Source organism: Nannobrachium achirus, assembly GCF_963921795.1.
Source record: "Nannobrachium achirus genome assembly, chromosome: 6".
Taxonomy (NCBI): Eukaryota; Metazoa; Chordata; class Actinopteri; order Myctophiformes; family Myctophidae; genus Nannobrachium; species Nannobrachium achirus.
The window spans coordinates 14408599-14423283 of NC_137815.1; the positions used below are offsets into that span (position 1 = coordinate 14408599).

Genomic DNA, 14685 nt, shown 5'->3' on the forward strand with positions numbered 1-14685 from the left:
GGAGCGAGACCCAGCTGCACTGTCTGTATTCGCTATGAAACACTCAATACACGGCGTCCACAATCATTTGGAAGTCGGCGTGTCTCCCTCCCAAACGACCGGTGTTTCCTTGGATTCACAGCCGAGAATATGAATGTGAAGCCGGGCTGAATGAATGAGAAGACACCGCTGAGTACCGAAATTAAGTCGGGAGGTCACAACATTTCGCCAGCACCGCGGAGCCGAGTTTAGTCGGTTGACGCCTCCCCGAACCGGGAACGACGACCCATATTTGGGTCTGGCCAGTGCCGAACCGAAATTCGTTAGGCGTTAGACGTTTGCCAGGGACCCAAACTAGTGAAAACAGCAGATCTACAAGCTCACAACGCATCACAACGCATCACTACACGTCTAATTTCCCTTTTAGGTCTTGAGCTAAAACGTTTGGGAACCACTGGTCTAGAGCACTGCTTCTCAAAGTGGGGTCTGGGGACCCCCCAGGGGTCCTTGATATTTGAAAATAGACACCTAGTCGACCTTGTAGATTGGCTATTTTAAAAACATTTAGAAAATTCTAAAAAAGTGCAAAGGATTCTGAATAATTTTAACACAAATCTTCTCTGTTACATAACAATTTGAGGGTTTAACATAATATGTACTTTAAGTTACTATTTATCAGTATCACAATGAAAACTAACTTTTCAAGGTTTTAAAGACATTGCAATTTATTTTTAACATGAATATTAATTCATGTTATATTGTCATTAGAATAGTGTTTTGCCAATGATTTGGGGCCCCACTTGCAATACCCTCACAGCCCACCGGTGGGCCGTGAGGCACAGGTTGGGAATTACTGCGTAGGATTCAGGTTCGTACACGGCTCACGTACGCCTCCTGTCCTCTTATAATTTCAAACGTTTTTTCTTTTTCCCCTTCTAATTCCATGAGTGCCACACACACACATTTGTCTGTTTCAGAGTTTCCTGGCTCGCGTATAACTACTGTACATCATTTTCAAGTGAAGCATACTTGAGATAAATATTATATTGAGACATCTCTGTTTTCGTTGAGGATCAGTTACAGTATGGTTCTGCAGGGAAGAGGAGGTTGTTGCGCTAAGCTTGCAGCTGCAGTCCTTAACTGTTTTTAAGTAAAAGTACAAAAGTATTGGCATCAAAATATACCTAAAGTATCAAAAGTAAAAGTACTCATTATGCAGAATGTCCCATTTCACAACTTCACAACAAACATAATATGTTTTATATACCAAAATACCAATTTTTAGACAGGCCTGAAGTAGATAATGTATGTTTTGTAATAATTATCAAAATCTACAAAGTAACTAGTGACTAAAGATTTTAAATAATTGTAGTTTTTTTATGTCAGAAGACCAGCATTCGGCCACGACAACACATTGTACATTTTGGGGGTTATTTCCTCGCCTAGTGTGACATATCCTGTGACCCTTTCATTGCTGTTGATCAAATGATACCATAGAATCTCCAGTGCGCCCTCAGCCGCCCTGCCCATGCCAAATGAACATGCCAGTCATATTATTAACTTTATTATACAACCAAAGCATTACGGTTTAAAGTGATTAATTTATAATGCTGCGTCCTTTATGTGTTACATCCCTGATGTTGTTTCTTTGATATTTTTTGTCCGTGGTTGGGTGACCTTATTGATTATGGATCCATTGGTTGACATGGAAACAACACCTGTTGCAAGGGGGAACTAGAGCAGGGGTTTTCAAAGTGGGTGACGGGTACCCTGGGGTGCCGCGACGGCAGTCCAGGGGTGCCGCGAGATAAGTTATTTTCAGTCAGTTCTAACCAAAATGGCTATTATCTCAACGTTTTCCTGGCAACTTAATCACTAAAATATCGTCACTGTCGGGCAGAAACCTTGTATCTCCAAGTTTCAAATGCGTACGTCTTTTGGCAAAGCAAAGCCCTGCTTCATCATACAAGACTGTCGCACAAAACTAGTGACACAAAAAAGTTTGGGAACCCCTGAACTAGAGATATACAATTTCATGTCTATGAGACCTGAATTGTTTGATGGCTCATATCGTGCGATCCCATTTGATATGGATACTGTAGGCCTATTTCTGGAATACAGCTGATGAATGCCAAATGCCAGAGTTATTACTCACAGGGTCAGGGCTCATCAATTCATTCACATGAGGGGCGTTTATTTTTATTTTCCTGTTCGGTCGGGGGCCGGGGGGACTCTGTTAACTTATTGATACTTAACTTACTGACACGCTGTAGGCTGTTTGGATTCTTATTGAGGCGTTTTTAAAACGTTTTCCATGTGGATCTCGTTTGGTTCGACTTCATTATTCCGAGACATCCAAGTGAGTGACATGCACACACACACACATGCACGCGCGGGTGCACGCACGCTCGCACACACACACGCACGCACGCACGCACGCACGCACGCACCCACGCACGCACGCACGCACGCACGCACGCACGCACGCACGCACGCACACATAGAACACTGTGGGCACTAAAGGGAATTCTGGGCATCTTGGATGAGTGCCCACCCTTCTAGTAGGCTATCCGTTTATACTACTGTTAGTATCTGGCTATACTAGAACATGGCCATGAACATACAGTGGCATTCATTAATTCTATCATCTGAATTTATTATTTGGTATTCCTAATTGAAATGCAGGCGTATGCACGCGTTCTGGAAAACGTGTTTGATCAAATGGTTTGATATGGAAATGTTTTCAAACTGATAATAGGCCAACTTATAATACTAATTCTAATACAAATATTAATTACTGCAAAATCGATCGTCATGTGAGTTCTATGTTTACCGCATCACACTTTTGTGCATAATCTTTTTTTATAAAGCCCAAAAATAGCCCATACTTTTATAAAATATGAAGATTTCTTCCAATCAGAACATTATTTTGCTAAATAATTGCATCATACACTTGACCCTGGCAGTGCACTTTCTATATGATTCTATGATATCCTATGCATGTGCACTACATGCACAATATGTATGACTGCTTCCCAAATCTCTCACAATGTCATGGAAAACGAGGATTGATCTTGTAGAGTGGCCAATCTCCAGACAAAAAAACGGCAAGGGTTTATTCCACTACAATTGCATAGTCTTACATGGTAGGTTGTGAAAGAGAATACAAAGTTGTGTTGTGCGTTCAGGCTTTTACTTACTTCTTCCACCCCTACTAGGGTATAGGCCGTCGACAAGGGACCCCCAGAGTTCTCGGTCAATGGCGTTCTTTTCTGTCTGTGACCAGGGGCATGACAAGGAGGGAAAAAGTGGGACTGAGTTACTAGGGCCCGGGGTGGAGGGGCCTTAATGATTTTATACTTTAGCTAATGAAAAATAGCAGATATACAAGCTCACAAGCTGCGAGCTTGTAGATCTGCTGTTTTTGAAAAGTCATGAAAATGTGTGCAAATCTTAGAATATATGTATTTTTCAAGCGAACATTTGTAAATAAAATCTTGCTTCTGGGGGTCCCTGGAACTAAATATTTTGAGATGGGGATCTGTGGCCAAATACATATCATTTTGGTGGTCCTTCACAAGAAAAGGTTTGAGCACCACTGACATAGAAAAAAAAAACATAGAAGACTTTTTCCAAGTCAGAGCCTGTCTGGTGGTGTTTTACACTGGTTCGCACAGCGTGTGCCCGATCCATCTCCATCCTCATCGTCCAATTTCATCTGCTGCTGGGAAGTATGATGAAGTGATGATAGCTGGTGGTGATATCACCAAGAAAGCTGCTCCCTCATTAGCTAATGAGGGAGCAGCCACATACAGTATACACCCACAGACAGCTATCATCACTCTACTTGTGTGCTCTGCTGGCGCAAGTAATACATAAATTCCCAAATGTGTTCTCTGTTAGAGCGGGGAGCCTGGGTTCAGATCCAGGGTAGGACATGAAAGTTGTGCCCCATGCAGGGTTTGACTGTTTCCATAGACAAACTCCCTGGTGGCTTCTGTTCCAACTGCCAAGAGCCTGGCTGTTGTCCTGGACAGCCAGCTGTCCTTCAAGGCACACAACGCAGCGGGTCACTCGCTCCTCCTGGAAGTTTACACTTTATAACATGTGAAGGATTATCACCCAGGCAGGAGTCATCCCACTGAGCCCAGCTCCTTATCCAGGCCTCAGTCATCTCAAAGCTTGACTACCGGAACTCCCTCCTTACTGGCCTCCCGCCATGTGCGCTTATAAGCCCCTCCGAACGGTGCAGAATGCAACACACCTGGTCCTGAACCAGCCAAAGGTTTCACAGGTCTCTCTCCCCTTTCCGCTCCCTTCACAGGCTCCCGCTTGCTGCCCACACCGAGTACAAAACACCCATGCAAAAGGCATGGCACCTCCATACCGTCAAAGCCTGATCCTAAAATTCATTCAGATCACCTAACACGGTAACAGATCCTTTCGCCCGTTTGGCCGTTCGCCCAAATCTTTTCCGCCGGTCTCACGCTCACCGCGCTGACCGCTCGGTGGGGCTGTACTGTACTTAACTGTTCAAAAGTACAATTTTTAGGTATTTACTTTCACTTCTACTCAGATCCAAATATTGTACTTTCACTCCACTACATTTATTTAAAAGCGTAGGTTTTAATGTTACATTTTAACATTACGGCGGATAGACGCACTGGGCGAACGGCCAGGCGGGCGAAACAATTGGTATTCGCTAACACAGATAGGAACGCTTGCTGTAGGAACCTTCCCTAAAACACCCGGGACAACGTTCCACGTGTCCCAGACTCTTCTCCCTGGCTCCCAAACTGTGGAATAAACTCCTCATTTGCTGTCAGAGCTGCAGATTCACTCTCAATTTATGATATGGCTAGATTGGCTACCATTCTGACATATCCTGGTCACTAATTCTCATGTTTTTGTTTCTTAGATTAGTTTTTTATCAAACACAAATATATAAAAAAATTATAAAAGGATTTAGAACATGTTGTTTAGACAGATGCTAGGTTCATTTTTTGAGGCACTAAACTGTTCTCTCTGCACTCTTTACCTTGTTGTTTATTGATTTAGAGCAAGGGTCTTCAACAGGGGGTCCTCAGAGTTACTACAGGGGGTCCTCCAAATCCTTTTGTGATAGAAACTTTTTTTTTTTTCCTCCTTTTTTATATTAACCACTTGAAACCTATAGAGTCCATATTCTAAGAACTTTAGCCAAAAACAACTACAAGCTCACAATGTCTTGCAGATTGCCTATTTACGGCAAAGAGGTTTGGTGTAGAGGGGAAAAAGGGCAGACCAAGTACAGAGTGAAAGGTCAAGTTTATTAAGTATTGACGGTTCAAGTGGTTAAATATCTGAAAACACAAATTGACATGAATCCAAAATACACTGATGATTGTGCCGTCAAGCGATGAAATTATATGATATCTCTGGGTTGTGGGGGTCCCTGCTTCATCTCTCTCTCAACTAAGGGGTCCTTGGCCTGAAAACGTTGAATAACCCTGATTTAAGGTTTATGTTTACTCTGATTATTCCCATCTCCCACTTAAGTAAGTTGGTCTGGATAAGAGTGTCTGCTAAATACCCAAATTGTACAGCGAAATTGTAAGTTGTAAGTTGTAAGTTACAGAGTGCTGCCGTCATTTATATATTGCATTGAATGTAAATGCTTGTCTGCGAGTGACACCATCGTACTACGGACTATAAAACAGGCTGTTCTTATTGACTTTTCTTCAGGGGCAATTTGGTGTCAGCCAAATTGCGTTGCTCAGGTGCTGTTTGAGGATATCTTAACTAGGCTCCCTGAAGGAGATCTCACTGTAATTATCGTAGTATGCCTTTCATGTAGGATTTCAAAATGATGTCTCAATGTTTTTGAAGCACCAACCCTGGCATTTTCTTGACAGGAGTAAACGTGGAATGTACAAGGTGCCATGGGTGGCGGGATGGGTGGGTTGGTTGGTTGGCTTAAGCCTAATTTCTACTCTGTTGTATAACGGTGTCACATGCAAAAATTGCCGACCTACAAGCTCACAGCGCGCCGCGGACGAGGCCTGTTATGAGCTTGTACGTGGGCTGTTTTCGGCGCTTGACACCGTGGTAAAGACAAGATATGAACTAGAAAAAGAGCACAGGTCTCCCCAGGTCTGGTACAGTAGGTCATTGTGGGCTAGCAATGTTGGCAATTCAGTCATTATAGGGGGAGTGAAATCTGTAGAAGTTGAGGGATTAATGTTGATGAAGTTATTGCACAGACATGCAAACTTTAGATGCCCATCTTAGCCAATCAGGCTGGAATATGAACAATCGGACAGATCCGCATTGATCACATGACTATAGAGATCATGTTTACAGATTTGCGTGATGTTTGCACAAAATGTATAGGACTAATACAATTTATCCTGGTGGCACTATAAAAAGACAGTGAATGTGCATGCAAAGTTTCATGGCCATCACACGCTGTGTTCTTGATTTTGAGGCATTGTTCAAAACGGGGCAGGTCTCCATATGAAAAATCCGACGGATCTGTCTTGATCACATGACTATAGAGATGATGTGTAATCTGTGGGAGTAATAGCGAAAATGTGTTTGGCAAGAATCGGCCCGGCGGTGGCGCTATAACAGGCCGATGTGCCGAACAGGCTAGTTCTGCTGTGGCCTCTGTGTGTACACAGTTTCTCAGCGATTGGTCCAACGGCGCTTTCCTGTCAAGAGACTTAGGTACGTACGTACATACGGACAGACACGGATCGATGGACGGGGCGATAACATAGTCTTCGGCCTGGTGGAGACAATCGGGCTCTGCTGAGCAAACAGTGGCCATTTGACTTGAATGAAGTGGATAAATTAAAGATTTGTGGGGGCTGGGGGAGGAGGGCATGACCGCACTAAGCTGTTAGGCATCCATGCTTTCTGACAATTACCTCCAGAGAAGACTCCTCGATGTCTGAGAGCAACATGAGAGCTAGTGGAATGCTACTTTAGGCTAGTTCCTTTTTTTACCACAAGGTTAAAATTTAATTGAGATGTTTTTATTGTACAGATGCTAGGCTAACCCATTCAGAACGGGTACACATTATAGTCGTGAAAATTAGAATTTGACCCGATTCTATAAGTGTCTTTTGAATCCTTCTAAGGTTTAAAAAAAAAAACCTATGTTTCTATGTCAGCAATCTGGCCAGCCATCGTCAAAGAAAAGGTCCTTTTCACATAACTGGAGGTCAGTTAGTTTGTTCTTGAGGGACTACTATGTCAGACCTCAAACCTTTTCATGTGAAGGACCCCCAAAATTATATTTATTTGGCCACGGACCCCCATCTCAAAATATTTAGTTCCAGGGACCACCCAGAAGCAAAATTTGAGTTACAACCGTTCGCTTTGAAAATACATATATTCAAAGATTTGCACAAATTTTCACGACTTAAAAAAAGATAGCAGATCTACAAGCTCGCAGCGCGGCACTCGGTGCCGCGCTGTGAGCTTGTATATCTGCTATTTTTCACTGGTTAAAGCATTGACTACCTGGTATCCTAAAGTTTCAAAGTACTGATTATTATTTTCGATAGTATTGTTTAGACTGACATTAGGTGCTCGGTTTAGCTGGTATCGTGGTTTACTGAGGGACTACACTGTCTCTCTGCTTTGATGTAAGTGTTTACCTGGCTTATTGTAAATACATTTACAATTCAATTTAGTAGACACTCTTAAACCTGGGTGACTTACAGTAAGCAGGTACAGTAATACATCAAACGCATGGAAATAGTAATCTAGGATCACAGGTAAACAAAGTCGCTCTGGATAAGAGCGTCTGCTAAACACAGACATTGTATGTTTACACGATGTCCACATAAGCATTACAACACAGACTGTATGTCGGTATACACAGTACACCAAGGGTCTTCAACAGGGGGTCCGGGACCCCTAGGGGGTCCTCGGAGTTACTACAGGGGGTCCTCCAAATCTTTGTGTGATAGAAATATTTCTTTTTTCCTGAGAACTTGCGTTGTGAGCTTGTAGATCGGCTATTTTAGGCGAAGGGGTTTAGTGTAGAGGGGAAAAAGTACAGAGTGAAAGGTCAAGTTTATATACGTATTGACGGTTCAAGTGGTTAAATATCTGAAAACACATATTTACATGAATCTAAAATACACTGATTGTGCTGTCAAATGATGAAACTATATGGAATCTATGAACAGGTTGTGGGGGTCCCTGCTTCATCTCTCTCTCAACTAAGGGGTCCTTGGCCAGAAAACGTTGAAGACCCCTGCAGTACACTGTGAGACACTGCAGTACACTGTGAGACATAGGATTGAGGATAACGTCTGTGTGTATGTCCCACAATACCTAAAGTTTATCATTAGTGTGTGTGTGTGTGTGTGTGTGTGTGTGTGTGTGTGTGTGTGTGTGTGTGTGTGTGTGTGTGTGTGTGTGTGTGTGTGTGTGTGCATGACACGTTTGTGCGCGCGTGTGCGCGTGTGTTCGTGCGTGTGTGTTTGCATGTTCGTGTGTGTGTGTCCCTTTCTATCTATGTACAGTATTCACGGACTGATGGATTTACGTATGTAATGTGAGCTCATAGATGGTGTATTTCGCAGGATGTTCGTCTCCCCACCACCAGTTTTAAGTGGTAGAACGTTTCAGTTCTCTCTGATGTCTTTAGGAAGTTTGTTTTCCTTTTAGTTTGGGTGCATCATTTGAGAATGCAGGATCTGCCATTGTGTGTTTTTTGTCTCCCTCCCTGCAGGGGTGTCGCACCACATTCTGGGCCCCGGGTACAAGGATTCACTGCGGGCCCCCCATCAATGTTCTTCATAGGGGGAGGGGGTTTAAACCATTTAGACTGGGAACGCATTATTACGCATTATTTTGTGCTTTAACTATTGAAATATAGCAGATCTGCAAGCTCACAGCGCAGCACCGAGTGCCGCGCTGCAAGCTTGTAGATCTGCTATTTTTGAAAATTTGTGAACATTTGTGCAAGTCTTAGAATATTTCAAATCCTTCTAAGGTTTTTTGAAAAACCTATGTTTCTATGTCAGTGGTGATCAAACCTTTTCATGTGAAGGACCCCCAAAATGATATGTATTTGGCCACGGACCCCCATCTCAAAATATTTAGTTCCAGGCACCCCACAGAAGCAAAATTTGAGTTACAAAATGAATGTTCGCTTAAAAAATACATATATTCAAAGATTTCCTCACATTTTCACGACTTTTCAAAAAATACAAGCTCGCAGCGCGGCACTCAGTGCCGCGCTGTGAGCTTGTAGATCTGCTATTTTTCAATAGCTAAAGTATAAAATACTGAAGGCCCCTCCACCTTGGGGCCCTGGTAACTCAGTCCAACTTTCGCCCCCCACCTTGTGACACCCCTGCTCCCTGTGTGTGTGTGTGTCTCATATCAGATGTGACATCTCTTGCTCCAGGCGAGGGTCTAGCCTGCACTCGGGGATTTCTTGCTTGTCTCCCTGACTCTAATTTCTCAATAGAAGCTTTCTATATCAAACAGGATCGTGCCCACAGATTATTAATGCCAGCATTCCCAGGAATATGGGTTACTTACAGCAGCGCTTCGCCAACATGCGGGCAGAGGGCCCACTGGCGAGCCGCGAGGATATTAGCAAGTGGGACCCCAAATAATTGGCAAAACACAAAAGTTTAGCGATGAACTCATTTGCTGCCATTTAACAATACCTTCGTACTCCAATCCTGCCATAAATCTCCATAGACTTCCATGTAATTCAATGTGCACGGATCATGCACACCCATGCCTAGATCATGCACCACGTGTGTGCAGATTGCTCACAGCTTTCAAACAAAAAAGTCAGAATGGAAATCCGTTCAGGCATTCATGAGTTAACAGCCACTATGTTTTCCTAATATGTAAACAAAAATGGCTGCCATGCTTGAAAGATGGGGTTGCTATGGGGGTTAAACATGCGATTTCGCGATCGCTATCATGCCTACTATAGTTTTTGGGGTCAAATTTTTTTTTTAATTTTTATTTTTTTTATTTTTTTTATTTTTTCAAAATTCTCGGGTTCCTCGGGCATGGCAGGGAGGTACATCGCGAAATTCTCGGGTTCCTCGTTTTTGGCAGCAAATGAGCTAGTAATATACTCATGGTATTTTTTCTTCTTCTTTAAAACATTAAGGCCTGAGGCCGATTCTACAAATGCCTTCTATTTTCGTACCAAGGACCCTCAAAAACTTTTTTTTTCTCTAAATGTGAAAATATAGCAATGAATAACTTTGAATAGCTAAAATCTTAACGGTACACAGCTGTTTTCTGTTGTATTGGGATAAAAGAAAAGAAAAAAATGATACAGACAAATAAAGTACATACTACATTGATTCCATTCATCCAGGCCGGAAACACAATCGACCGATTGATCGTTAAAATAAACATGTTGTTGAAAATGCTACCAAGACGTCACCCAGAAAGATTAGTTGATACAGCTTCACAATCATTTCAACCACTTTAACTATATTTTAATACATACAAGTAATGTATAATACAATACAAAAAAATGCAGATATACAAGCTTATATATCTTGCTATGTTATGAGCTGCGCCTACCGCTCCAACGTTTGACCGAGTGTGTATGTCTTTCCCTATGTATGTATGAGTACGGCCTCAACAGCTGCAATACCGCTGGGTGACCTACCTTCAAGTGGCGCTGTTGAGTAGCCTAAAGCCTCAAACAGAGTCGGGTCCGCGGTGGAAGGCTATCCACCGCGGTGTAGTGCAGTGTAGTCTTTTTGAGTCATAAAACTACAACGTTAACGCTCAAAAAGACTACACCGCACTCCACCGCGGACCCGACTCTGTTCGAGGCTTAAGCCAGGGGTCTTCAACGTTTTCAAGCCAAGGACCCCTTAGCTGAGAGAAAGATGAAGCAGATTTTCATCGATTTCATAGATAGATTCATAGACTCGTTTGACAGCACTGTCATCAGTCTATGTTGGATTCACGTTAATGTGTATTTTCAGACATTTAACCACTTAAATCGTCGATATTTTGTAAACTTGACCTTTCACTATGTAATTGGTCTGCTCCCTTTTTACTTCTACAAACCTATTTGCCAAAAATAGCCGATCTACAAGCTGCGAGGCGTTGAGAGCTTGTAGATCTGCAATTTTTGGCTAAAGTCCTCCTCGGAATAGGGATGCGATGGTTCAAGAACTATCCTATCACACAAGGATTTTGGTGGCCCCCCTGTAGTAACTCTGTGGACCCCCTAGGGGTCCCGGACTCCTGTTGAAGACCCCTGGCTTAAATGAACCCATTTAGAACGGGTACACATTAATGTGTATTATTATTTTATGCTTTAACTATTGAAAAATAGCAGATATACAAGCTCACAGCGCGGCACCGAGTGCCGCGCTGCGAGCTTGTAGATCTGCTATTTTTGAAAAATTGTGAAAATTAGAATTTTGACCCGATTCTATAAGTGTCTTTTGAATCCTTCTAAGGATTTTTTGAAAAACCTACGTTTCTATGTCAGCAATCTGGCCAGCCATCGTCAAAGAAAAGGTTACCAACGTTCGCTTTAAAAATACATACTATATTCAAAGATTTGCACACATTTTCACAACTTTTTCAAAAATAGCAGATCTACAAGCTCGCAGCTTGTATATCTGCTATTTTTCAATAGTTAAAGCATTCAATAATTCTAGGCCTACCGCTCACTCCCACTTGGGTGGGATTTTCTTTTTTTATGGTGAAAATCTTTGACTGTCCACACTTGACTCCCCAGGTCCTGGAGAAGAACATGCGTCTGGAGTGTAAGTGCCATGGCGTGTCGGGCTCCTGCACCACCAAGACGTGCTGGACCACGCTGCCCAAGTTCCGCCAGCTGGGCTTCATGCTGAAGGAGCGCTACAACCAGGCCATGCACGTGGAGCCGGTCCGCGCCAGCCGCAACAAGAGGCCCAAGTTCCTCAAGGTCAGTGCTGGGAAGGAACCAAGTATAGAGTATGCGCATGCAAAAAAGTGAATGGCAAATCGCGTGGCAAAGTGAGTTTAACGTCGTTTAATGCAATCAGATAGGACTTTACTTTTTGGATGTATGGGCTGTCAAGGCCAGAAAGTTTTTGCCACTCGGTAGGCGTTCCCGCATAACTTCCGGGTATGATGATGATGTCACGCGCATACCCTCTATAAAAAAAAATTAAGTACTGTACTTAAAGGAGTAGTTCACCACTTTTCAACCTGGCTTCATATAATAGGTCCTCACTAATGTTCATGATAAAACATCACAATTTTTTTCTACTCGGTCCAAGTCTCCTAGGAGAGCTGTGGGAAGTTCAGAATCCATCGTCTTGTGACATCATCATTTTCACACAAAAAAAAATATTTATAAATATTTTTGAAAAAAATATTTAGATTTTTATTATCGCGAGAACAATGGCTTCCACTTTAAAATTGCAACTTTTCAGGAATAGAAAGCCTGCAGTTTCTATAAGATGGAATGGCAATCGATGATGTCACAAGACGATGGGTTTCTGACCTGCCCACAGCCCTCCTTTGAGAAAAAAGAAAAAAGAAAAAAAGAAAGCTATTTTTGAGTGAGGACCAATTATATGAACATAGGTTGAAAAGTGGTGGAGTGCCCCTTTAAGTATAATTTGTAGGTATTTTTACTTTCTTCGGTATTTACAATTTTCTTCTGCCCCATTACATTTCAGAGGAAAATGTACTTTTACTTACTTACCTTTACTCCACTACAATAATATGAAAGCTTTAGTTACTGGTTTGTATATTTTGATGATTATTACACAACACTAACCACTTCAGCCTTATATACATTCTGCACAATGAGTACTTTTACTTTTGGTACTTCAAGTGTATTTTGATGCCAATACTTACTACTCGGGTACATTAACAGATTTTCACTTGTAACAGAGTATTTCTAAATTGTGTTATGGATACTAGCCAGGGAGCCACTGTGCCAAAATGAGAGAAGACCTGTGATGTCATGACATACTCCAAATTTTAGTTTTTCCTATTAATTTGGTCAATAAGGTACACAGAATGAGAGGCCTGCTCTGCCGGAAACACTGCGAAAAGAAGTTTCCCATTGACTTCACTATACTGGAAAAAAACACACCAAAAGAAGTAGCATGTGAGGGGTCAAACTAAGGGTTCTTCATGATTCTGAATCCATTGCAAGCATTTGTTTTGCATGAAAAACATTCCTTAGGCTAGATTTCAGCCTCTCAAACCTGTGAAAGTGATGAGTCATCACTTTTCACCGTTATTTTGGTCCGTTTTCTAGCCCAAGGAATGTTTTTCATGCAAAACAAATGCTTGCAATGGATTCAGAATCATCAAGAACCCCTAGTTTGACCCCTCACATGCTACTTAAAGCATATTTTCTTTGGTGTGTTTATTTCCTGTCGATGGAGTGAATATACAAATGGCCATAACTTTTTTTCGCAGAGTTTCCGGCAGAGCGGGCCTCTCATTCTGTGTACCTTAATGACCAAATGAATAGAAAAAACAAAAATAAAAAGTATGTCATGACGTCACAGGTAAAACCCTATTCTTTGAGCTTTTGAACTGCCAGGTTTTTCAGTGTTTTTACCTTATTTTCAGGAACGCACCACCATGATTTATTTTAGTTTTTTTTCATAATAAAAAAACTGTATCGCAGATGATGCTTTCCTTAGTTAGGGTCTGAAAAGAAAAGAAAAAGGGAAAAAAAAAGTTTTGAATTTTGACCAAAGACACAACCTGGGAAAAGAATCCGAGATAAATGTATTTTTCCAAATATAATCACTTCCAGGTTATTGGATTCATCCCGGATTCTTTTCCCTGCTGAAAACCACTTCTTTTTCCCACCACTGCTTCTTTTCTCCATCCACTGCCCCCTGTCCCATTGCAGGTGAAGGACCCGCAGTCGTACCGCAAGCCCAAGGACACGGACCTGGTGTACCTGGAGAAGTCTCCCAACTACTGCGAGGCCAACCCGCTGACGGGCAGCATGGGCACGCAGGGCCGCCTGTGCAACAAGACGGCGGCGCAGCCCAACAGCTGCAACATGATGTGCTGCGACCGCGGCTACAACACGCACCAGTACTCGCGCGTCTGGCAGTGCAACTGCAAGTTCCTGTGGTGCTGCTACGTCAAGTGCAACACCTGCAGCGAGCGGACCGAGGTTTACACTTGCAAGTGAAAAAAAGGGATTTTATTTTTATTTTTATTGGATGCTTTATTTATACACACACGCGCGCGACCGCCGGGGGCATGGCGGATCGGTGTGCGTGTGTGTGTTGCTGTGCACATCTTTTGAGTAAACAGGGTTATGTTGGCCTGACGGATAATGGAGAGGGTGGAGGAAGACAAAAAAACACCCCATGTATGGAGGTCTCCATCCACAACCAGCCTCCACCCTGAGACCTGCTTTGAACGGTTACAGCCTGGACCAGTGCACTCGTGCATTTAGTGGAATAGTGGACCAAGTTAGGCTAGTGCACTCGTGGATCCTGTGGACAAGTGGATTAGTGCGCTAGTGGACTAATGGACAGATGGATTAGTGCACTAGTGGACTAATGGACAAGTGGATTAGTGCACTAGTGGACTAATGGACAAGTGGATTAGTGCACTAGTGCACTAATGGACCAGCGGGCAAGGGGATTAGTGCACTAGTCGTCTAGTGAGCAAGTGGACCAAGTGGACTATATTGGGCCGAGGGTCCAACGCGGTTGTGCGTTG

At 42.7% G+C, this 14685-nt stretch overlaps 1 protein-coding gene across 1 annotated transcript in view; it reads left to right on the plus strand.

Moving 5' to 3' along the window:
- The window catches only part of LOC308286736 (protein Wnt-7a-like), a gene marked incomplete at both ends in the record, with an annotated part of 30589 nt that extends 16443 nt beyond the window's left edge, over positions 1-14146 (plus strand). Inside the window, 2 exons of the mRNA XM_080727855.1 lie at positions 11726-11914; positions 13856-14146. Coding sequence (XP_080583981.1) covers positions 11726-11914; positions 13856-14146 — 480 coding nt within the window. The remainder of the gene's footprint in view (positions 1-11725; positions 11915-13855) is intronic.
- Positions 14147-14685: the final 539 nt, after the last annotated feature.